A 26,805-nucleotide genomic window follows, 5' to 3' on the forward strand; every position below is an offset into this window, starting at 1 on the left:
CCTTGGATCAGTGTTTTTGGCTTTCTCTATTCTATTTTAAATACTTCTATTTCCTTTTAAAATGTTCATTGTAATTCACTAATGTATTTCATGACACATGAATAGCTTGTGATCTGCAGATAGAAAAGCACTGATCAAAGAAGGCATTCTGCAATATTGCTTTCCCACGCTTTTCCTATTTGATTCTCTAGGAACAGATTTTAAGATCATATTGTTAATATACCCAGTTGTATGCTGGTAAATGTTTAAAAACCAGATCTGTAGGATTTGTGAGGAGAAACCGATTGTTAATGTTTGCTGATTTCTACTAAGTAAATACTCCCATTTTGCTAATTTGAAGCTACCAACGTGATATCACTGACACACAGAATTGGGAAGAAATATGAATAATTGGCCGTTAAGAGCTCACATCAGCCGACTAAAGCACACCAATAATTTCCTCTTAAATTTTTCAACAAAGAAGAAGTGAAAAAATATGTTTTAAAGTCACATCAGTCACCAGAGAACCCCATTACGCTGGAGATAACTCGTCAAAGGCATTTCATTGCCTGGCATTAAATTGGCTATTTGGTGAGGGAAGGATTATTCTCAGCCCAAAATTTCACAGTGGCTGATATGTACAAGTTGTTTCTAATTGAGTATGGAGTTCATAAGTGCTATAACTTGAAGAACACCAATTAGGCCCTCACACTGCGATATATGTACACTGAGGTATCTAAAACCCCATGATTTATAATGTTTCTCTTTCCTTAAGCCACTGTTGTGGCCCATTGAAAATTTGACCATCCCTAACTGGTTAACAAACTAACTTGCATTAATGTGCTGAAAACTGACAGCTCAATATATCGGATGATTTCACTTGTCATAAGTAAGTTTTGAGAAAGTGGGGAATCTGAGAAGGGACAACTAGAGTAGTTGCATTTCTAGGAAAATTCATTCATACATAGATAGAGTAACACAACAGGAACCATCATGAAGCTGGGGTCCATCTGAGATTCTGCATAGAATCAGGTACCTATGGTAGTGCATACCTGAGTAGGAGGAAAACTGCAAGATTAAATAAAATAATCTACATGAAACATTAATTTTAGTTTCTGGCAGAGGGTAGGTGCTTAATAAATTTTATTTTTTTAAGATTTTATTTATTTATTCATGAGACACACAGAGAGAGAGAGAGAGAGAGAGAGAGAGAAGAGAGAGAGATTGGCAGAGTCATAGGCAGAGAGAGAAGCAGGCTCCATGCAGGAAGCCCAATGTGGGACTTGATCGTGGAACTCCAAGATCATGCCCTGGGCCAAAGGCAGGCACTCAATTGCTGAGCCACCCAGGCATCCCAAATTTTAGCATCTTTAATAAAAAAGGAATGGGAAAAGAAGAGAGGTTCTACTCAGGAATCACCCAGTGACAAGTCACAAACATACTTCAAACTGACTTAAGCAGAAAGAAGAATTTGCTCTCTCACATAACTGGGAAATCTTAGCTGGATTGAATAGTACATATAATATTGTCAGGTTTCACTATTTTTCTGTCTCTTGGCTTTGCACCTCAGGCTCTTGACTCAAGGTGGTAAGATGGCTGCCAACAGCTCCGGGCTTATATCCATTTCTCATAGAAAGAGGATGCTTTTCTCCTGATTATTCTAAAATGTGTTCTCAGATTAACCCTAGTTGGCAATGATTTGGTCACAGACTCATCCCGGAACTGATTGCTATGGCCAGGGACATATCACATTCTGGTTAGTCATATGTATCACAAGCTACCTATCAAGCCAAGAATGGATTCACCTTACGTTATGAACATATGCATCAGTTTTCCAAGAAAAATTATGGTACAGTTTCAAGAAAAAATTAGAAATGGATGCTAATTAGTCAAACTACAAGGAAAAATCCAGTTTTGTTCTAGCTAATGAAAATTTTGCTAAAAACTGAAACTTTCCCCAATTTTCCCAATATCTTATTCAGCAACTCAGTTCAGGGGTGATATTCAAATGTTTAGCAACCAGTATCATGTTATGAAAATGGACAGTAGCCCTACCCTTCGTGTTGGAACCTAAAGACCCTACTGTACCAGAATTTAACATTTTCCTTGCTGGGTCATGAGGAAATTGGGAGAAGTGATAGAGATAAGCCAGAGGAGGAACCAGAGCAACCAGGAAAGTGGAGGAAAATCCAGAGGGCTTAGTGGATTTTACTGTTCACTAACTGAATGGAAGTATTTTAATATTTTAACAACTAGTATAGCTGTACCAGGGTTTCATCTTTCATTGAATCTATTGGCAGCTATATAATAAAGAAGAATATATTATTGGCTATTGTCTATCTTTCAGAAGCATGGCCTCTGAATTATGGCATTGTTCTTTTAGCAGGGGGACTCTAGAAGGTGTGAAAAGGTTTTCAGCTAACAGGATCTAGGATAAATGCAAACATATACACAGGGAGAAGTAAAATCAAAGTATAATGGACAAAATGGTATTGGAACTCATTTTTTCTTACCATTTTTTATTTTTGACAAATACAGTTTTCATGAACTCACTCTAACAATACCTGGTAACTAGATTTAATGGATATTCTTCTACAATAACCCATACATTTATCATTTCTGGTGCCCTTTATTCCTTCCTATATATTTGGATTTCCATCTGGTGTCATTTCCTCTTTGAAGTAATTCTTTTAACGTTTTTCATATTTTAAGTCTGCTGGCAATGAAATCTCTCACTTTTAGTTGCCTTAAAAATCTGTATTTCACCTTCCTTCTTGAAGCATATTTAAACTGGAAATAGATTTTTGGTATGTGACCAGTTTCCCCTCAGAACTTTAAAGATATCATTCTACTGCATTATGGCCACCAATGATTTTGATGAAAAGTGAGCCCTCATTCATACTGTTACCCTGCACGTATGAGCTATATAACTCTGTTTTCAAAGTTTTCCCTTGATCTTTGGTTTTAACAATTTGGCTATGATTTGCCTATAGTATAGTTTTATTTGTATTTGTCCTGCTTAGGGTTTGCTGAGCTTATTGGTTTTTTAACCTTATGTTTATTACCTAGTTAGGGGAATTTTCAGTCACTATTTCCTCAAGCATTTTTTTTCACTTCCATTCTTTCTCCTCTCTTTCTGAAACTCAAATTGTACATGTATTAGGTTACTTAATATTGTCCAAGTGAACACTAAAGCTTTGTCCAAATTTTTTCAATGTCTTTTCTCTCTGGTCAAATTGGATCATTTCTTTTCATCTGTCTTCAAGGGTTTTGGGGGTTTTTTTAGTATTTTTTCATCTCCAATTTGTTGTGCCTCCTCACATGCATTTTATATTTAAATATTGTACTTTTGAATTCTAGCATCTTTGTTTTCTTATGCTTTTCATTCTTTTATGAGATTTTTCATCTATTCATTCATTCATATATTTAAATCTTTGAACATATTTATAATAGTCTACTTAAAGTTCTTGACTGCTAATTTCAAAATATGAATCATTTTAGGGCCTATTTCTATTGAATGCTTTCTCTCTTTACTCTGGGTCACATTTTCCTATTTTCTTATATAGCAAACATTTTTTTTTATTGTATACTGGTTATTGTGGAATTATACTGAAGGCAGTCGAAGTTTTATCATCTTCCTTTAAGGGTTTTGAGTTTTGTCTTAGCAGGTAGTTAAATAACTGGTAGATAATTTTAGTTTTGTTAGACTTAGTTTTAGTCTCCTTAAAGCAGGTCTATTTAGATATAGACCTGTGACATGCCCCCTCATCCCTGTGCTTGGCCCTTAGTTATAGAGGATAGCCTTTTTGGGAATTTAATTGAAAGTATAATAATGCTTGGTGTGGTCTCTCCACTTGAGCTGAGTTAGAACTTCATTGATTTTCCAATATGCATAACCTCTGATATTGACATTTATCTCTCAGTCTTCTTGCAGATAGATGATATCTGCCAGGCCTCACTGAGTCTCACCCTGTATATAACATGACCAGCCTTTGCACCACATAGATCTTCTGCTCACCATCTCTGTGCAGCTCTCTACACTACAAAGTGCAACCACTTCAGAAGCCAAGAACTCTAATCGCTCCTTTTAAGGTCAACAATACTATCATTGCTCCAGGGCTGAAAGGTGCTCCCATGTAGAATGTTGAGAAATTCATAGGGTAATCATGGAATTTCCCTCATGTGTCTCTTTCTCTCAAAGATCATAGCTTGCCTTATATATTTTGTTCAGTTTTATGGCTATTTTCAGCTGGAGGGGAGATTCAATGCCAATTACTATGACTGGCTAGAAACAGAAGCCAGCTAAAGGTATTCTAACAGCATCATATAGCGCTAGGCAAAGTTGGTGGGGTTTTAGATACTTTTTTTTTAATTTATGATAGTCACACACAGAGAGAGAGAGAGGCAGAGACACAGGCAGAGGGAGAAGCAGGCTCCATGCACCGGGAGCCCAATGTGGGATTTGATCCCAGGTCTCCAGGATCACGCCCTGGGCCAAAGGCAGGCGCCAAACCGCTGCGCCACCCAGGGATCCCGGAGTTTTAGATATTTTACCATTTACCTGCTAAGGAAAATTTGAGAGATGGGTATGATATCTGGAGGGAAACCAGTATGATAGGTGTTGACATGTGTTCCCTTTCATAAGACTTTATTGGGCAATAATGATAAAAACTTCCTTAGATCCTAATTGTATATTTACTTCTCACTGTTACCTTGAATAATTTGCATTACAAATCTCTCTCTCTCTCTCTCTCTCTCTCTCTCTCTCTCTCTCTCTCCCTCTATTCAGCAATAGGTAATGTAATTCTTTCCAACCAGGAAGCTGTAAATTCATTGTGCAAAATACTTTGACATTATTCAAGAGAAAGGACTGTATACACACCAGACATTATAAATAACAGCCAGTTGATAGATCACATGACCAAGAGGTAAAAATGTTCCCCTATGAAGAATATTTCTCCATTTCTTTCCTTTACCATTTTGTCCAAAGCTACAAGGAAATCTTTTGACAAACCCAGTTTCTGTATTCTCTATTCATGCTGACAGACCTGTAACTTCTATTAGACTTTTCAGCTTCTAAGAGGAAAAGGACAAAGGTAGGCTGCAAGGAATTGGGGGAGGCCCAAATTCAAGGCTTTGTAAGGAAGTTAGGAAATGTAAGGATGAAATAACAGCTGAAATGGTAACACAAACACATACACACAGAAAAATACTGTGCAGTTTGGTGTTTAGAACAATAAAGATTTACTTCGATGAAAAGTGAATAAGTCTTTCATATAATCTCTATTGAATGAAGCAAGTTAGTATTATTGATTGGAAGTAAATTACCAGCAATTTCCCTAAGAACTAAAGTTTAGCACAATTGTAAATTTGTTTGCCTACCTCATAAAAACACTCTTTTCTAAATTCAGAGAATAAAGGAAATAGTATATGTGATTTTTTGCAGGGGGCAAAGAGTCAAAGTTGAAATAGTAAAAGTGGGAGTTTCTCCTTTTTTATCTTCAGTATCGCTTTCTGCCTCCATCATCTCAACTGGCAGAGTCTCCCTCTAGATAGCCACCTAGGGTTTTGGGGCTTCTGTGTTCTCTGTGAATAAAACAGGCTCAAGGAAAGAGTCTGGTCAATTCATTTCCACTACTTGACCTAAGTTTTTGGCTATACAAAATTTTATGTATATTGTGGTATCTCAAACTTCCTCAATCTAGAAAATGTTGAAAGACAGCAGAACTGTCCTCCATAACTTCAAATCTAAATACATTGGTCTGGCCTCCACACTTCTTCGGCCTTGTCATTCATGCATCATGGAACCTGGACTGCAGGTTCTGTGTTGTTTTTCATTCTTCATTATTCACACCAATGTTTGTCCTAAACTTTATAACTTTCTAGTTTTACTTTATATATTTTTCCTTAAAAATTAGCAATTCAAAGTCAAAGGAAGATTGAGAGTTATTTGAGTCAAGTTCTCTAAGTGCTAAAGTTGATTTTTGACCTATTATAAAATCACTTTGGGGGGAAAAGAGTTGTCTTTTCAGCTATCTTCTTCATTATCTGCAGGGAATTTCCAAATTACTTTTTCAATCCCTTGACCAATCTCTCAAAAACTTACATGCTCCTTGGAATTTAGCATTTAACCAATATTTGACAACTACATATGTGAGGCACTATGGGAAGAACAGAAATGTCTAAGGCATTGTCCTTGAAATGCAATAGCTCAATCTAATGAGGAAGAAAGAAAGAATGATTTTCAGGGGCACCTGGGTGGTTCGGTCAGTTAAGCACTTGCCTTTGGCTCAGGTCATGGGATCCTGGAATCTAGTCTTGCTTTGGGCTCCCTGCTCAGCCTGGAGCCTGCTTCTCCCTCTGCCTGTCACTTCACCTGCTTGTACTCACTTTCTCTCTCTCTCTCTCTCTCTCTCTGTCAAATAAATAAAATCTAGAAAAAGAAAGAAAGAAAGATTTCCAATTGCTAAATTTGTATTTCAAAAAACTAGGCAAATAAGTATAAAACAAAATATGATCATTATAATAAACATAGAACAAACTATACAGGATCAGCAAATGGACCACTTTACAGTTGTAGTAATTTAAACTAGAACTTAAACTAGAAGTTTTAAGCTATATTCGCTAAAAATGATTGGATTTTAAATAGTCAGCTACTCATAACAATCTCTTAAAAACTTCTGGAAAAAATATGTTTGTTGCCTAGTAAGAGTAAAAGATTTAGAATTGCACATGATGCATACTGCTATTTAAAAATGTCAGTAAGCTACAGGCTCTGTTTACCCAGTTGAAAATGGCAGTTCAAGAACAAAGCCCATGTCTTTTATTGTCTATAATTCTGGCAGCTGAAAAAAATTACCAGAAGTGCAACAAAATTTCATAGATTATCAGTAACCCCAAATTTTCTCCAGATCGTTTGGATGTGCAAGGCTTTGAACACTCAAAACCCGTCAGCAACTTAAGGGTTTCTTTTTAGGAGAGAGTGGTCATGGTGGCTAGCATGATATCTCCCCTGAATAAACTACTTATTCATTGAGTCCAACTGGATTTCATTTTCAACACCCGGTTCCTGGGCAAAGTCAAGAGAGGAAGGAAAATACATATTAGCATACACAGAGTATACGAATGCTTCTTGCCCACACATTCCAGGGGTTATATTCACAGCAAACCTCTGAGGTTCTATTAATGCACTGATTAATAAAACATTGGTGAGCAGGTTGCCTACAGAGTGGGCTACACATGCTTGTTTATAGTTGACACATCACTCATCATCCCTGAACGGAGAACTTTGACTGCAGAGCTGCCATTCTCCAGCTGCATATGAATGTGGCTGCAGTGGGGAGCCTGTTTATCTGGGGAATGTGCTGCTGGCTGATTTATAATGAACGGAACTTGAAAAGAAGTGGTTGGTGCCCTTTCCCACAATCGGATAAGCTGTTACTCAGAGATAAACAGTTGCATTAAATTAAGCATGTTTGTCTATTTTTCAATGTTAAATTTTAATTTCCTGTTCTTTTAGCTCTCAGGGCTTCATTTTAAGTAATGCTAAGTGTCTTTAAATTATTCATGGCCCTACAGTCTTAATCATTTTAAATTTTGCTTTAAGGAAAAGGTAAACAAAAAATATTAAGACCGCATATTTAAACATTACTCTAATTGATTTTTAAGTTGTAATTCTCCAGGACTACATCGAATGTTACTCAAAGATGTCTTGGCAGAGGGCTTAAAGGAAAAATATTTTACATAACATTGTCAACTTGTTTTTAAGATACGTATATCTAATTTTTAAATGTTTTCATGTAATATTTAATGGATTGCTTTTTGAGTCAAGCACTTAATTACCACCTTAAAGGAAACCTAAGATACACTTCTTTTTAAGATTTTCATAAATGATGGAGATAGTTGGTAAAAACAGATGAGTATCTTTCTGTTGCTTTCTAAAGAAAAATACCTAAGCATTTAGAAAGTCGTTTGACAGCAGAGATAATGTCCATTTGTTTGCAATTAAAGTTTATATTCTGCAGAGCCAGCTGATGGCCTAGCACACACATAGTGGGTGTTCAATAAATATTTGAGTGAATGCATCTCTGATGCTTTGAAATAGGATAATATGCATGCTCTTAATTTAGCATTCTCCAGACTGAAGCTTTCACTTAAGTAAATGTAGGTCAACCTGAGGCCACAACTCTTCTAGCTGCATAGGGACCCATGTCAGCAGCAACTGCCAAATACAAAGACAGCATTTTTCTCTGGCATCTTTACAGAGTTAATTCCTCTAGTTCTACCTGTTAGCGGTGCTACCATCAAAGAGCATAATAGGATAAGAGTCCTTGGGATGGTTAGGTAGGTGATGCAATAAAATAACCACTTTCTCTATTTTAGTTCTCTTTTCCTGTGCCACAAGTAAAATAATAAAGAGTCATCTGCAAACATAATAATCATGGATGTCTCTATTCCTTCAAGAAGCATTTGTTGAATACCTTCTACATTGCAGGCAGACACTCTGCCAAGCCATGGATACACAAAGATAAATAAAACACAGCTCCTACCTGTGAAACAGATAGACTAATATGTTTTAGGACTTTTATTGTGTAATGTGACGTTCCCTTTCAAGTCTGCTTCAGCAAAGAGCATTTTCTCTCAGAAAATCTTTCTTCAGATTCAAAAGATATCTATATTTTTTTCATATATACATGGTAATATTGTGTTGATGAACTTCTTTTAATTACCTATTCTCTTTTATTAGTCACATAAAACAATTATTTTATAGAGCTATTTCTGCTGCTTTATCATTGATAATGATCACAGTGTCTTTTGCCTTCCATGGCAGTTTTGCTTCAAAGGGAACTGCACATACAGATCAAAGACAGACCAGAAATTGATATGAAACCAAAAAAACCCTACTACAATATCAACTTTTTAAAAAATTATTATTATTAGATTTTCTGGTGCACTGTGGCAGATCTCCCAGAGAGGCTCTGGGCTAACACTGAGCATTCCAATGACTGCTGTTGTCATTGCTGAGACTCACACATAAATAAACAAAACGAAACCCAGATGACTCTTGTGTCTCAAAAAAAAGAAAACAAAACAAAACAAAAAAAACCAACCCATCACTTGCTCCATGCAGAAGGAACAGAAAGCATTGGGAAGTCAGGTTTTAAAGGGCACTGCTAACATGAAAAGGGAGAAATGTCAAAAATGTTGAAGTACATACTGGAATAGTTCCTGTTTCTATTTTTTGTGAGTTTTGATTTTTTTCCCTCATACCTCAAAAATCCTCAGTGTTTTGCTATTTTATTTATTCCCAATGAGCAGACAAGGAAACAAAAAAGAATGATAATAGTAATAATAAACATTTCTTGAACTAGCTACAGTAGGAATATAAAGCAGGAAGTAAACAATTTCACCAAGGAAGGAAGATAAGAAAAGAATTCTCAGACTTTTCTAGTGGTGACTACTGAGTCTTAAATGTTAAGTGGGTGATTACTAGAAAATGAGTATAGAAGAGCATTCGCGGCAAAGGGAAAAACACGAGTAGAACCAAGGGGCCATCAACATTCTAGATATCCTCTCAGATAAACATGGTTCAGTAACAGCTGGAGCATAAGATGTGAAGGCAGAGGTGGGATGGAACTGATGGGCATGGTGAGCAGTAACACTTGAGAGCTAGCCAAGGATAAGATCATAGAGCACAAAGAAGTCAATTCGTCAACCTATAGGCAAAAGGAAGTCAGTATAGATTGATGGGAGATGGACCATTCTGAACAACAATTAAGATTATGCATTATTCAAATACCTCCTCCAACAGGACACCATTCAGATTATTATCATTTGCTAATCTATCACACAGGTGGTGTGGCTTTCAGACATCCTGATTAAATTTAGATGTGGCCAGAAGAGCCCCCTCCTGCATAAAACCCACCAATACATAATTATGCACAAAAGCAAAAGGGCAGACAGGTATACCAAACCACACACAGGGACAGGCACCTGTACCGTGTCAGGAGAACTCTCCAGGAATCCCTACTATCACTTCTCTCACCAGATTCTAAAAATAGTAAGCTTGCCTCCTCTGGGAGAAGGGCAGTGAACCAGCAGAGCAAGGGAGCTGGCCAGTGCTTGCTCTAGTGCTAGGGAGCTGGGTGGCAAGGAGTACAACAATAGGCCCATTGGTTTGTGTGCATGCAAGCAGGCTACTCCACACCAGGATTTTGGCAAGCTCCCTGGGAAGACCCCAGCCTATTGTCAAAAGCAGGATCCTCATAATAGGGCTTTGCCTGATTCCATTAAGCCGTTTTGTAAAAAGAAGCTTGATTTATGGAACTGTCCTAAATTACAACCTACTATGGAAACCCCCACACTAGTAATCATTATACTCTTTGAAATTAGAGGGCCAAATCGGGGGTTGCCTAACACTGGCTGGAGGAGACAGCTATCAGCCATTGGACTTTCTTCATCATCTGTAGTACAGGTTATACAATAATAAATTTGAAAATTTTGTACTTGAGAAAGGTTATTATCTTTCCCTTCCTCATGAAAACATGCTTTTTAGGGCCTGCAGCAGCTGTACAGGAATCTACTGCTATGGTCCTGTTAGTGATAACAAGAGCCTCACACAGCAGAGTTATAAACAAGGAGGTGGCTTTGAGAGATGTTAAATGGGTAGACTTTACAGGACTTAGTGGCTAATTAAGTGTGGGAGGGAGTTAAGCAAGATAAGCTCCAGCTTGCAGGTTTCTGGCTTGAGAAGCTGGGTACAGAGATCCAGTCACAGAGATAAGGGAGAAGTTATAGCTTATCGACCTTGAGATGTCAGAGGGATGTGTAGGCAGATCTGTTTAGGAGGCAGATAACCTAGGAGTCATTTCAGTGATAGTTAAAACAGTGAAAGCAGATGACCTACAGGAATGCAGTGGGGGAGGAGGGTCCAACAATGGAATGTGAGATGTAGAAGCAAAAGAACAGAAACTTAGGAAGTTGGAGCAGGTAGAAAGGAGTCAGAATTTCAAATGAGGTCAAGTAAAATGAGGACTACAGTGGGGTTAGTGAATTTGGAAACTAGTAAATAAGTAGTAGCTTTTTCCAGAGCTTTTTAAATTTTATTTTAGAGATTAAAGGCAGAATCTTGATTGCAGTGGGCTGAGAGTATCTGGAACAAAGGGAGATCAGGAATGTGGTGGTAGAAATGAAGAAACAGTGAAAGATTTCCCATTGCTCTGTCCCCAAATGGAAAGAAAAGAGTGAATAAAAAGGAAAGGTCTATAAAGGAAGCTGAAAGAGAAGGGATAAAGACTCATATTCAACTTACTATCCTACCAACAGCAGAGTCAATGACTAAATAGATGGAGTTCTGAACTTAGCATTAGGAAAGCTAGAAAACACTACTTCCATTCTAGGTGCACTTTGTCAAGTCACTTTACTTCTTTAGTCCTCGGGATCCATTTCTGGGAGATGGGAGCATTAAGATCTATGTCACTATGTGTTGTAAGGCCTGGGTGAGGATATCTGTGGGAGAGTGCCTGGTGCAGGGGTACAGTATGTGTCTGCTAAGTGGTAACTTGAGTCATGCTCCCTTCAAAGGTCTGATGGGGGGGGCCATCCATATAATCATTATTGTTTTCTTTACCATTTTTGTTCATATAATTTTTATCTCTTCAGGAATTTGGTGACAGGCTCTGTTAGTCTGTTCCTCCCTTATTTGAAGGACAGGCAAAAGATCCAGTCTGGAAATGAGAGAGGAGGCCTAGTGGGCAACATTGGCTTCATCCATTGATATCTCCCAGAGGTACAGAAACGGGATTCATGAAGATGTTGACAAGACTCCAAGTTCTTACGTTAGCTTTGTTTTCAAGGGGATTTTTACTCTCTTTAGGGGACCATAACTTTTTGAGGAGGGAGATTAAAATAGAAGGGGACCTTGTTTTAGGGGGCCTGTTTCCTATTAATGAAAAAGGCACTGGAACTGAAGAATGTGGGCGAATCAATGAAGAACGAGGGATCCAACGCCTGGAAGCCATGCTGTTTGCTATTGATGAAATCAACAAAGACAATTACTTGCTACCAGGAGTGAAGTTGGGTGTACACATTTTGGATACGTGCTCAAGGGATACTTATGCATTAGAGCAATCACTGGAATTCATCAGGGCATCTTTGACTAAAGTGGATGAAGCTGAATATATGTGTCCTGATGGATCCTATGCCATTCAAGAAAATATTCCACTGCTCATTGCAGGGGTCATTGGCGGCTCATACAGCAGTGTTTCCATACAGGTAAGATGGGCCAGTACTATTACTAAAATGCTGTGTCTCTTTGGTTTTATGTCCCAGGGAAACAAAAAGAAAATGTTCTAATAATTTCATTAATGGATGATATTAACAATATAATTGATGATGTCTATGGGTATTTGATAATACAGTATTGCAAACCGAACCTTTCTCTGGCAATGAAAATTATTTAGAAGTGTATCAGATAGCTACTATAGCATAACAAACTACCCCAAAATTTAATGACTTGAAACAATAACTATTTATTATTATAGTTTATAATTCTGAAGATCAGCTGGAGTGAGCTGATCAAGGCTGGGTTCTACTTCCCGTTGTCCCTTATCCTCCACCTGGAATCAGTGGGCTTGCTCAAATGTGTTCTCAGAGAGATGGCAGAGGTGCAAGGGAATGCAGACTTAACTACACAGGCCCCTTCCAGGCTTCTGCTGATGGCATATCTGCTAGTATCCCATTTACCAAAGCAACTGACAAGGCTCAGCCCAGAATCAAGGGGCAGAGGAATGTGTCCTGCCCATAGGACAAGTGCTACAAAGTTACATCACAAAGGATGTGGATATAAGGTGGCATGATGATTTGAAGCCATCTACACAATAAACTACAGGAAGAAACAACATTGAAACTATTTTTTTACACTAATTTTTCCTAAGGCGTCATTTTGTTCAGAGATAAATCATAAACAATTTCTCATGGTGTAAATCTGAAAATGTACACAAAAAAGCCACTTAATTACTACCATAAGAAAAAAAAGGAAACAATTCATCATGTAACAAGCTAGATAAAAAGCTGACAATTGGCTCTCATAATTTTGTTGGGAAAAGAAGGAACGTATTATTCAAACTCTAGCAATACTCACTTACAGGGCCATGGAATTTTAGAGACAGAAAAGAGCTGAGAAAATTGTCTAACTCAACCTTTTCATTTTCCCAAGCCCCAGAAAGACTAGTTTCATGACAACACCCATTGGTAGGTAGCTCAAGCATTAGAACTCAGATCTTGTGTACTTTTGTGCTCTTTCAACCATCCCATATGATTTCTATGTGTTAGCTGTAGTTCAATATTTTTTGTTTCCTACCAGATTACTACATTCAAAGCCCCAAGCACTAAAGGAAGTCATATTACATTCATGTTGTCTTTATATGTCACAAACCACTTAATTGGCTCTATTTGCCTTGGAATAATCTTATTTCTATCTCCCAGATTCTTGCATTTAAGATTCTTTGCTGTTCTAAATGAGGTACTTCAAATTCTTTCCTTCTTCAGAACACACCCTCATATTATGAGTAATTAGGATAATTGGTTTTCCATAAACATCCTTTGACTTCATTAGGTGAATAGAAAATATTGCACATCTCAAAGCATATTATGTTAATTTTGCCGCTATTTCTATACTTGGATCAGGAGAGATGGGATTTGCTATTTGAGAAGAGAGAATTAAAAATATGTATCTGTCATCTTTCAACAATAATTTCACCAGATGAGTGTCAATAATTTTATAAATATTTGTGTTATACCCGATATTACCACTGGTAAGGGATTACACATATACTTTTCTGGTCTTAGTTTCTCCCAGTGCAGTAAATAACATTCTATAGCAGATGTGTAAATACCTATTTATCCAAAGTAATTAACAAACTATGCCAGGCACATAGATTTTTTAAATCTAATTTTACTTATTTACTATCTGAGTATATCCTCAAAAAGGGCAGATTGTTTTAGGGAAAAAAAACATGGGCTATTAAAATCCTGTACAAGTTCACAAGGAAGAAGCTACTTCTTAATCTTCAAAGGACCTGGCTTATTATTTCATTCATTTGGACAATATTACAATAAAGTCACAAATGCTGATATGGTTTTTGTCTCCATAGTATAAATACGGAAGCCAAAAGTATTATGCTATAATGAAAAGGATATCAATTTTTTACCAGAAAGACTTGGATTTTAATTCCATCCCCATCATTGACTAACCTACCTGTAAAATAAGCAAAATAGCATGTATCTTGTCAGGTTGTTCAGAGGATACATTAAACGTATCTATGGGAAACGGCTCACCAAAACACTAACAGATACAATAAATAGTAACTATCATGTCCCCACAATAACAGGAAAATGTCAGTGGAAGAGCCATACCTAAAACCAACTCCGAGGCCCTCCCAGTGGCCAAAACATTGTTGAAGCCCCATGTACCTCAACAGCAAGTCACCGCCTTCTGTGCGTTCTGCACGGTGACAAGGGTAGAAAGACCACTAACATAAGAGTGAACACAGCCTTGGCCTCAAGGAACTTAAAATCTGGCTCCAGGTACAATACTTCTATGAAGTAACAGTAACTACAATTCAGAATATGTTTATGTGGCTCACAAGGTCAGAAACGAAATTTAGAAAGGTTCTGAGGAAGACTGATAGAATGACAGTTGCGTTGGAGAAAGGCTACATGGATCATGTAGGCTACATTCAGCATCATGAATGAGATGCTGAATCTCAGGAAACCAATTAGAATATTGTGGCAGACGTCTGTGTGCCAAGGGAAAAGCCTTGACATGAGGAAGGGGGTGAGCTGGAGAGGAAGTGCAGAGAGGGCTTCACTTCCTCCTCCACAGGACACCTCCTGGTGTCATGAGTGCTAAGGCTCTGACTAGATCACACACATGCTGGTCCCAGCCAAGGTAAGCTAGAAGGTAGAGCAATTTGTCCACACACTTAACTCCACACACTCTTCCAAGGGTCCAAGAGACCCTTCCTCAAAGGGCCTTGCTTTCAGCTAGGTATCGTGAAAGAGGAAAGGTTTGAGGAAGCTCTTAGCTACAGAGCTAAGAATTAAAGTGTGTTCTCTATTTGAAACAAGCCTTTTAATAAGAATTTTAAAACAAGTAGTCAAAGGAATTCCAAAGCAATACATTTCTGATGGTGAACTGAAAGCACTCTTATACACTAACAGAGAAAATATTTTAGGAGAGTGGCTTTTTCAGGGTACCCCTCATACTCAACTACTGCTCTTGGACTGATTCTCATCACAGGCCCCGATGTTGTAACTATAGTGACAGCATGTAGCTAGTGGCCACAAAGATTCATTCACATCAGTCAATACGCCAAATCCAATTTTAAGTACTTTCAACTTCCTGAATATTTACTAGGAAGTACTTTGCTTGAACCGAGCAGAAGGAAAAAAGAGGGTGAAGCCATGGAAGAAATGTACTAACATGAATCCACCACACAGTTAAAAATTCCTATCATCTAAGTGTAGCTCCCAGTCCCAAACCAGATCACAGAGTTTTCTGTCACAAAATTGCCTGGTGAGAGAGAATTTTAGAGAATGGTAATAATCTCCCCAGGTGAGCCTAGATTACTTCATTGGTGGGATTGCTCCAGGAGATGCTTTCTCTCCAGCTTCCTCTTCTTTCATTATCTCCTCACAGAAAAGAACTTTCTGGAAGTCAGCAGTGGAGATGCCCCTTGCTGTGTTAGCTCATACAGTAGGCATTGTTTATAGAGAATGAAAACTGCCTGAAAGGGGAAATTCTTAATGATTTGCTGAGTTAAACTGTATCACCATGGATGAAGATCTTAATAATTATTTTCCCAATGCTCTTACTAAGTAGTGCAAACTACTCTGTGGTTGTCCTTTTTATAAAACAACAGTATTGATTTCTTAACTGGATAATCAATGAAAGCTAGCATCAAAAATCCTTCTTTATTAGCAAATACACATGGGGTCTATTCACCCCCTCTGGTGAATCAGTTTCTTTTCAAAGCATTTTAAAGATGATTCTGCTCTTCTCTACAAGCCTGCAATCCACCCACTTTGAGAGAAAATAGTATTTATTCAAGAAGAGGATCAGGTTGGTTGCTTTAGCGCAGCAATTGTCTACATGGTACTTATTTTGAAGCATTGTTTATGCTTGTGCTTTTTTAAACAGACTGTAGTTAGAGCTCCTCAATTGTCCATTCAAAAATGTCCCTTGAATCCTTCCCCAAAATGTTCTTCACTCCTTTTCAGAGGCTGTATCATTTCTTCAGCTTTTCTTGCGGTGTGGAACACATTTTAACTGAAAGTATAAGTATAAATTGACCCAGTTGCTGTGTCCCTGAGTGTTAAACTGACCTCAGCAACAAATTGGGACATGGGTTAGATGGCATCTACAAGGTGAACTCATAGAAAGGGAGAAGAGAGCCTTGAGAGTATCTCACTACTCCTTTCTCATGCCTGGTATGGTTAGATGCTTTTACAGAATTTTTAGTAATATCCACATCTGAGGACCTCTCTTACCCTGGGAGAGGGTCATTATAACATTCTTATTTATCATGACATGGATTTGGATATGCCATGCATTGCTCACATCATGTCTCTGACAAGAACAACTCCTTACACTAAATCCCCTGCAGTAAGCATAACAGTAAGTAAGTTTCTAGATGGGACAAGGGGAACAGCACAATCAGACACCACTCTATTATTCCTCCATCCAAGTCCACAGTGCAAAAGAGGTCGACCATGGGTCAGTTTGCATGAAGCATTACCCTCCCTCAATGCTTCATTCCTCCTTTAAATTTAAATGCTTTGGGAAGAGTCATACATGAATTGCTAGTCTTATTATAACATGCAGTTAGCTATGTCCAAGTATCAGACAGACTGCTAGATGGAAAAATTTATACTTTTTCCATGGATATGTAAGATGAATCTAGAGTAGAGTTTCTCAACGTTAACACTATTGGGCTGGAGCTGCCCCTGTGCTTTGTGGGAGGGTTTGTGGCATCATCGGCCTCCACCCACTAGACTGCATGCCAGCGGTACCTGAAGTCATGAAGTTGTGACATCCAAAAATGTTTCCATGCCTTGCCAAATCACAAAGTTATGGTCCTTCCCCACTGGCAATCACTGACCTAGAACAAGGCACACTGAGAGCCAATGTAAGGGAGATGTCCTAGAAATGAAAGAGCAGGGGGGGGCATGAGGAAGTGAGTCTTCTGTCATTGGAGTTATTCAAGGAAAAATGACCCATTTTTGAGGAGATTGAAGCAATATATTGGTATTTGAACTATATGGCATTTAAGGGCATTTCTTAATTTTATGTGTTACACAAGGAAAATACTCTACTATTGGGATAGAAGGGATTACAAGGGAAGTAGTATCTAAAACATGGAGCAAAATAAATAATAGACTCTTTCTGTCAGGATCACTTTGAAAAAGCCCAGCTAGTTGTTACTTCACTTGATTAAGGTAGTATTTTTATGAATTTGGTGAATCGAGAATCTCAATTACTGACATATTACAACTAGGGCTCTCATAAAATCATTTTTCATCAGAAAATAAGTATCTATTAAGCATTTATATTTCAGGAACATCAAGAACATGATTGTGTAGAGTCTGTCTGGGGAGAGAATATAAAGTAAAATTTAAAAACAGACATCTTATGAGTCCCTGAGACCTGTTTAAGCAAATTAGGAAATATCAAATCCATATATAAAACAGGTACAAGAAAAGCACCTGAGTATCACCGACATCCTAAGCACTAGGAGACTAGAGAGAAAAACAAAATGAACAGAAAGGAATGGACATTAACAGGAAAAGGACATTCAGATCAGTGTAAACAGAAAGCCTGCCTCTGAAGGCTCCCTGGAAAGCTGCTTTCTCATAGTCTCTCAGATATGATCTGCATATTCTCTCATGAAAGTGAGAACACAGTGTTTCTTCAACCTGGAATGTAATGTTCTTTAGCTGTCTATAGGCCTTGCCAAACCCTATCTACCTTCAGTTCTCAGTTCCAACCCTACCCTTCTTGAGAAACCCTTCCCAAGTTTCCACTACATAAATACTCACTTCTGCTACTATAATAGTTTATTTATATATCTATTCTTCTATGAAACTATAAACCACCTTTTGCCTTTGTACAGAGGGCACTTAGGATAATGTCTCTACCAGGGTAAGAATAAATGTAGTTGTTGTTGTTGTTGTTGTTGTTGTTGTTGTTGTTTTTAATGAATTGAAAGAATTAACAGGATAACCTGCTACATATCGAGAAGGTTGAAGATCCCTAAACACATCTTGGATTTGTGGGTCATAGCTATGACCCACCTATTCTAGATTAGTCTAGATGCTCATAAACTTAAAATAAGCATTTTCCTACAGTGGGAAATCTGGTTTTGATGCAAAAGAAAAATGATGCAGCAAACTGAGCATGTGGGACAAAAGTGTCTGCACTTCTCACTCCTACATTGCCTACACACGTGCCACAAAAGATGCCTCAATTTGAGAGCAGCTCTAGGGTTTCTATTTCATTTGTCCTTAGACTGACTATTCCAGAGACAACTGTCCAAGGTAACAAAGCTGGGCACCCAGGGCCATCCCAGATACAGTCAGGATCACGTCTGTAGTCCAACCTAGCTCTACACAGTCTCTCTGTATAAAGAGTCATCAGAGTGCCAAGTATGTCACATACTGTGCACATACTTAATGCAAAAGAAAAGGAAACATCACCCTGTCCTCATGAAAAGCAGTGATAGCTCTAGAGATGCATTCGCAAATCCATCTTTACTGGGTCTTTCACCAGAAAATTAAAGATGATAGTTGCATTTAGTAAGTTCAATATTGCAGATACAGTGATCATAGTACAGACATGCTACAACTATACATTTTTAGCATACCTTTCTTGAAAAATTTCAGCTCACTGATTTAAAACTCTGCATGTGGGCTGACTAGGATTTATTTAAGCTTTCATTGCCTTTTTCCTCATGTCTACGATGGAGAGATTGGTAGTACTCTCTTACTGGTAGGAATTAAATGAGAAAATACATAAAACCCACAAAAATAGTGTTTCACACATAATAAGCATTTAACATTTAGATTTTAGTACATGTTATTACTGATATTACAATTATATAATATTTTTACCTTTTTTTTTTTTAACTTTTAACATCTCCAGTCTAAGAGAAACAATTCTTGGAGGAACTGAGGGTCATAAAGGTCAGGTACCTAGTTCAAGTCTCTACCGTTTTTGCAAGTAGCAGAATTAACATTAGGATCCCTATAGCTTGCCTCCCACACTGCTATGCTGATCATCCCATCACATAGCCTAAGCTTCAGAAAACTCCAACTCAAATGTTATCTCAGATAGAATCTTTTATTTATTTCCTTTCCAGACTTTTCATTCTAAAGCAATCTCACAAAGTCAATTGTTTTGAAATCTCCCCTCATTGCTCCTGCTTCCCCTCCTCCAAAAAAAAAAAAAAAGGACAATGTTGTTCAAGGACTTTATCATAGGGAATAAGGCAACAGCAATTTTGAAATGTTTTTGTTAACATTGTTACATTGTAGAAATTTCTCACCAGAGGTAATTATCTAAGATGCACTGTTTTTTTCCCTTTGCTTTAGGGTTAATTTACTCCTTAATTAATTCCCCTTCTGTCATGTGTTTATTTGGAAACTACTCTTGTGAAAAACAAGTGCCATCAGGACCACTGTCCACTGGGCAACAGAATAGCCCATGGCTGAGAACCAGCTCCTATTGCGGCCACATGTCTATGATGGAGGTCATAGGATGAAAAGCAAAGAATGCAGACATTCCTGACATATCAGCAAGGGTTTATACTATGAGATAGATAAATTGACGAGCTAATTGAAATGGGACTCCTTTAGCTAAATCTGAGATATGATTTTGCTTTAACAACACAAAGTTCTCTTTTCAAATACTGTTAAACATGTGCCTTTTAAATGGATCAATATATATATTAGGCTCAGTATTTCAGTATGGAAGGAGCCAACACTTAGCAGTTTATAATAATGAAATTTCATTGATTTAATGTAGTAGAAGTGCTTTTAGTGGTCTATGAAAAATGCAGTTAAAAACTTACAGAGCATTTTTCTAATTAATGGACTTCGGAAATTTAAAGAACAGTGTTGCAAAAACACTTGGAGTTAAGCTCTAAGCAAACATTGATACTCCAGGCAGTATATCAGTGGGACTTTGGACACTAAAATTGTGGTGATGCTATTTTTGACATAACCACCTGGTATATTATGGAAATCCCTCTGTTACTAGTGACAAAGTCCTGATTCTTGCCAGCTCTGACTTTACCTTCCAACAGAGGGAACTGCCATACAGGGGAGAATACAATAGAAGCAACACTTTCAAAAATTATATTCCAAATATAGACCAGATTTCCTTGCCAAGTGGTCAGAATGGCAAAGCATCTTGAAACATTTGCCATCACTTAACAGGGTTGAATGTGCAGGGCATGCATCCCAGGGATGAGTTGGTTTCTCCCAGGCACTGTGCCTCCAGTTTGGGTAGTTGCCATCAGGTTCACAGTGAGCCCTCATAGAACACAAACCAGGCAATTAAGCTTTCCCAATGTGGAAAACAGATGTGATTGAACATATAATCTACAATTCGTTCAGAATTTTTCTATAAAACAGTAAACTTCCATAGAAGTAAAAACACTATGTATGTATTAAGCACAGATTATCCATGCTTATACAGTAGTTTTAAGGAATATCACTGAGAACCAGATTTAAAGAAATGCAACAATAAACACGGGTTGATGCCATCCAGCAAATTTCAATTGCTGCCAATGGCTACTTAACTGACTCTTGGTTTTCTTATCCACATTAGAGGAAGTCTTTATGTTAACTTTTCCAAGATGCTTCCAGGGACTTAAAAGTTTTTTAGCCTTTTTACACTGTCCAATAACCAACCTTATTTATGAATTGCTTCCTTCCAAGGAGGATTCAAGTGATACATAATGACCCAAACAGGATAACAAAGGAGACATAAGCATTTTAGTAATTACTACCAACCAAATAAAACAGTTTTAAGTAGACTCAAATTTTTCTTTATACCTCCAGTCTTGATATTTCTAGTATTAATTTATTCATCCTTCCTGGGATTACATGAACTCACAGCCAAGGTTGGATTGTTTTGCCCACCTCATTAACCTTCTCTGACTCTTTCTTTTCAAATTGGATGTCATCCACTATAGCCTTTCTAAAACACACCTTTGGTCATGCCATTCCCTTAAATAAAAATTTTAATAGCCTTTTATCTTTTAAAGAATAAAGCCCCAAATCTTTAGCATAGCATATAAAACATTTATCAATCTAGCCACAGTCCTTCTATTTTTCTTTACCTTCAACTAAATCTTGCAAAGCACCGGTTGCCCCAACAATCCTGAATTGTACTGTTATACTATTAAAACAAATACTCTTCTTTGTCTTTGTATTCTTTCAACTGCCTAAAAACTTCCTTTTCTCTTTCTTTACCTGGCAAAGTTTCATTGATCCTTCAAGATCAAGGCTGAATGTTTCCTCTCCATCGGAGCCTGCATGACTCACCTAAGTGTCATTAGTCACTCCTTCACCTGTGTCTTTGTATAAGTTTGTATGCATGTACCTCAAAATTTTAATCTTTGGTAATGTTTCTTTGTCTTGTACCAGGCTATAGCTTTGTGGAACATAGTAGACCATAGAAAGTAGATCATAGAAAGTAGATAGTAGATCATAGAAAGACCTACATTTTAGAATATTGCCTAGTACCATTGGCACTGATCAAAGTTTGCTGGATGAATGACTGCTGGGTTTGACGTTATCAGCATCTCTATCATTTATTGAGCCTTTACTAAGTGCTGGCCAGTGAGCCAAGTACTTCACATGTGTTATGACTACATCCTCACATAACTCTTCAAGCAAGGGGCTACTATTATTTCCTTTCTATAGATGAAGAAACTGAAGCTCAAGGAGTTAAAATAATTTGCCTAAGGGACACAACTAGTGAAGGAAGGAGGTGGGACTCCAAATTTTGGCCCATTTGATTCCAACCCTGAGCATTCAACCACAACACTATCTGCTTTCATCCCAACAGCTCTGTTGAAAGAAAAGTCAATACCAAAGGTACTAAAGGACATGCTTCTAACAGGTCTGATGGTGTCAGGTCATCCTGGGAACCATGCTTTTGCTGGTGTGGCTGATAAACATTAATATACTCTGGACCAGATCTGCCATTGGCCTTTTAATCCCATTATTAGTGACTAGAACTCAAATGAATTCAGTTCCACGAATTCTCGTGAAAATAAATTCATGGAGGGAAAAAAAGAAAAAAAAATTAGACACAGACTGATTCAGTGGGCAAAATGCCTTCTGGTTCTTCTTGCAAGTACTTGCTAAGTCAGAGGAAGTAAAGTTATTCCTGAGATAAGGGAGCAAGACAGACACTTGCCCAATGCAGAGTGGCATTGTCATTATGAGAAACTTGACGTCTTATGGCTGGTCTCCTGAAAAAAATGTGACTCAAGGGATCTATATGGTCTGCATATCATTTCAGCTATGAGAATGCCAAAATGGATAACCTTTCTATTTATAAATCCTTTTGTCACAAATGACGAGAATGAAAGTGCATTACTATCTGGGTTGGAAACCACAGGTGTGGAGTACAATGATTTCAGGACAGGTTGGGATAGAAATCAGGTTAACTTCAAGCCATTTTTGTAAGTTTTTGCCATGAATAAGGAATCCTTTGTCTGGACCGCCAATACAAAATCATTGGAACTGAGTCATGCTGTTGAATAGGAAAGGCAATATGAATCTTTGGTGTTTTGGGGCTACAGCATGTAAGAGTTAGTGACTTTTGCAGATTACTGAGTAAACTGGCATTTGCTGCACTCTATTATGTGATTTCCTAAATCCAGATTAATCTCTGGCCTTCAGACATGGGCTGCAATCAACTGTTTTCATGCAAAATGTTCCCAGATGTGCTGCAGGTAGTGTGGTCCAAAAAAAAAAAAATGACTAATCCTTTCCACAATAACAATATGATTGGCATCCTTTATGGGCAGATAACTCATGTGATGTGAACAGCTTGAATTCCTCAGGCAGTTTCTCAACTATATACCACCTCCAGTTGCAGTTTAAAATACAAGCCAATCCGGGATTTTGTACAGCTAACCGTGCAACTTTATCATTTGAAATAGAAGGGTCACTGAGGTTTCTTACCAGCACAACTTTTAAAACCTGCTTTATGTAATAACATGTGTTATAAGGCAGCAGATGGTTCAAAGTGCAGCACTCAGTGTTTCTCTTCCAGGCTTATATATAATCGTTTAATTAAAAGAATGAAACAAAGCTTTCGGCACTGTATGTGTGATAAAACAATTAAAGTTATAGACTTATTCTTAGAAAACAGCCCTAAAGAGATAGGAGCAGCAAAGAATGCAAAGGCAAACCCATGGAGGCTATTATTGAGCTTCTAATTCCCAGGACAGCCACAGGAGTTATTTTTCAAATGTATATACTTCAGCACTATAGATAGCACTTCTCTTGGAAAGCAAAAATTTGATGCCTCTCACCATCTGGAACTCTTGTAGGTAAGTACAGTTCCACATAAAAATCAGTCATTGTTGTTCCTGTTCATGTATTAGCATAGTCTCAGATGCCAATGACAATGAAAGCACTGAAAAGCATCCTTGTGAATGAACAATCACTCGAGTAGGAAATCTATTTCTACTAGACTCTAAACTCGCACACTCCTTTTCTGTCTTCTGTTGAATAAAGTATTTGGCATTATGCCATCACAGAAGGCACAAAGCTCGTGTCTAAAATGGGTACATCATGGATATCCTGAATGGGAAGGGTGGCCGCAGGACTGATGTGGAGGATCACAGGTGCCTGAAATTTCGAATTCATATTCCCTTTTCACAACATCAAAGAATGGATTATCTGAGCTCTTTCCCACAGTTCATACCCTTTTGATCTCATGATCAGAACATCATTGAAATGAAGCATGACACCTGGAGTCCTAAAAAGAAGAGTCCTCCTGACTTGATAAAAAGTGTCATGAGAAGTAAAACTTCCAAATAAATTGGTCTTTAACTCAAAATTCCCAAAAGTGCATAGGGATGATTTTGATGCCTACAGTAGAATCAGTCCACAATCAGATATTGATTATTGGAGAGGGAAAGTTTTAGACATTCCCAAGAAAGAAAAAGAGAGCAAATGATGATAGTGCTGAGTGTCTGGCTGCATATGTATTGTATCCTGTACACGGTGCATTTGTCTCCAGAAAACCTTTACCTTACCAGCAGACCTTACTATCAGTTCATTTGGTGAAGCCTGCACTAGATATACATTTATATGTCTCCTACTTAAGGTCTATGTTATTCGAGAACTAGATTTCATGGATAAGGCCCCTTGTTTTCCTTCCTTTGAATAAAAAGACAGTTTTCTAGCCTAAAAGGCATTGGCTTCATGGCCAGTTGATCATACTGACTCCCTTTTGTGTACTCCTTATTAATGACACAGAGATAATTTGAAGACATCAGTTTTAATAGTATGAAATTCTTTGCTCCAGATTCCTTAATGTCTAAGCCAATTCCATGTCTTGTGTGTCACCTCATTTTAGTGGAGAACTGAATATAATTAGCGAAGGATCCACATTGCACACCAAATGGTTTATCAACAGTGTTTGAGAGTATCTTTACATTGCCTGCTAATGGCTAGCTATTTTTTCCCCACAGAAATCTATCCTTGTAATAGAAAAGATTACATGGGACAGCAGCAAACTACCCACTCATTAATCAATTCATTCATTTAGCAAACATTATGGAACATCTCTCTACTCTGCAAGGCACGGAGGAAACAGAAATTAACAATACACATCCCCTGTCCTTAGGAGTTCTTGTTCCAGTAGAGGAATTAGCAAATAGAAATTATTATTATACTTTGATTGACACCATGGGGAAAATACATCAAGAAGCTCAAGAGTCTCAGATAATGGGCACAACTCAGCTTCAAGTGAGGCATCGAGAAAGGTTTCCCAGGGCACTGAGCAGACAAGTGGTAAAGGTCATTTTAAGCAGAAGGAACAGCATGTGCAACAGCATGCAGACTTGAGAACATCGTATACAGTGAACTTAATGCATAGACAGGAAACATAACACATTGGAGGGATTACATGGAACTGAGTTCCTCTGGAGGGTATAAGAATGAGGAAATGGTGGCAGGTGGTCAACAACACGTAACACTGGTTTGTTGGACAACTATTGCAGCTCATGCCCATCCTAAAATAACTCCAGCTTGCAGCTACAAAAATGAGATTAATACAAGAAGTCTTAATTTTAGACCATGTCATCTGCTAAAGTGCGTAATAGTACCTGGCCATGCCCAGCATTCTAAATGTTTCTACTCAAGCCAACAGGGTTGATATATTTGTGACTTATATAGGTTACAATGAAAACATGGCAATGGCTAGTCCTGCATAAATTCAAACCATTCAGAAAATGGATACTCCAAGGTGTGTGAGTACTGAATATCAAACTATAATCTGTGCTACATAGGGGAATGGGTTCTGTTAAATCTGTGTGCAGCCTCTCCAGCCCTAGGAAATAACAGGCTCTGCCATAAGGTCAGTGCATTTCTCACGTAAATCATGAAGCCAAACATGATCATGATATTTATAGCTTGAAGCTTTCAAACTCACAGTTAAAATTTCCCAGTGGATTCTCAGACAACTGCTGTTATCTCTGAAGATGGCCAATCAGAAAACAAATGTTTACGGAGTCACTGGAAAATACAGATTGAACAATAAAAAAAAACATATATATACTTTTGATAACAAGGAGTGATTACTCATGGCCCTTACATCAAGGAGCTTATGCTATCAGAAATTATAAAAAGACAAACATGTTATAACTTGAAATATATCATGCCCATAGTATAAGTGAGAAGAATTGCATATGGGAGAGGTTCAGAGCTTGGACTGCAGAACAGATTAAGTCTGGGAAGGTGAACACAGTGCCAAATCCTATCACTTTGGGCTCTTTAGCAAGATCTTGAGGCACTCTGTGCCTCACTTCCTCAACCTATACAACAGGCTAATGGTAGTATCTACTGCATAACATTGCTATGGGAATTAAAGCAGAAAATACATCTACAACAGCTAGAACTCTAGCTGGCACAAAAATATTAGGACTATTAAAAGCACAAGGGATCCTTAAAAGGCTTCCCAAAAAGGGTAGTCTGTCAATAGTAACTCAAAGAATAGAGACTGTGGGATAGTTCCTCCCTATTCACTGTTGAGGAATTGTGAACTGGTGTCTAAAGGGAGTGAACCCTTCAATAATCCATCTTTGATTTTAGCTCCCCTTGGATTTCTGGTGCTGAACTGCAATGCTCAGCTTTGCATTTGTAACCTCATTTCCCCTAGTCTTCTTCTTTGTTCACTTTCGTCATTTTAACTTCAATCTATAAATTCATGTCTCTCCCTATGCTCTTATTACCAGGGAGGGTGTCTAGTCCTATGGAGAAATCGAGAGATTAGGCTCTCAGCTTTTCTGTTTATTTTGTGTAAATTCTGGAAAGTCACTTCACCCTGTGAGGTTCAGCTTCCTCGTCTATAAAACAGAAGGCTTAGATCATTTTCATGGTTCCTTCCAGCTCTAAAACATAAAGATCATGTGGCTTATTTACTTTTTTTTGCAAGGTCGCTGATAAAAATTTAATCTTACTTGACGACCTCATAGACTTTGTTCCTAACTGTTCTCTTTGAATACATTCAATTTT

General features: G+C 37.8%; 1 protein-coding gene across 2 annotated transcripts in view; it reads left to right on the plus strand.

Annotated features, from left to right (window-relative positions):
- The window catches only part of GRM3 (glutamate metabotropic receptor 3), a 209,395-nt gene that overhangs the window by 108,050 nt on the left and 74,540 nt on the right, over positions 1 to 26,805 (plus strand). Inside the window, exon 2 of one of the 2 annotated variants that reach the window (XM_026018680.2) lies at positions 11,641 to 12,252. The exons of the other annotated variant lie outside the window; for it this stretch is intronic. Coding sequence (XP_025874465.1) covers positions 11,785 to 12,252 — 468 coding nt within the window. The 5' untranslated portion in view covers positions 11,641 to 11,784. The remainder of the gene's footprint in view (positions 1 to 11,640; positions 12,253 to 26,805) is intronic. 2 annotated transcript variants of the gene reach the window in all.

This window comes from Vulpes vulpes, chromosome 7, assembly GCF_048418805.1.
Source record: "Vulpes vulpes isolate BD-2025 chromosome 7, VulVul3, whole genome shotgun sequence".
NCBI classification, from domain to species: domain Eukaryota; kingdom Metazoa; phylum Chordata; class Mammalia; order Carnivora; family Canidae; genus Vulpes; species Vulpes vulpes.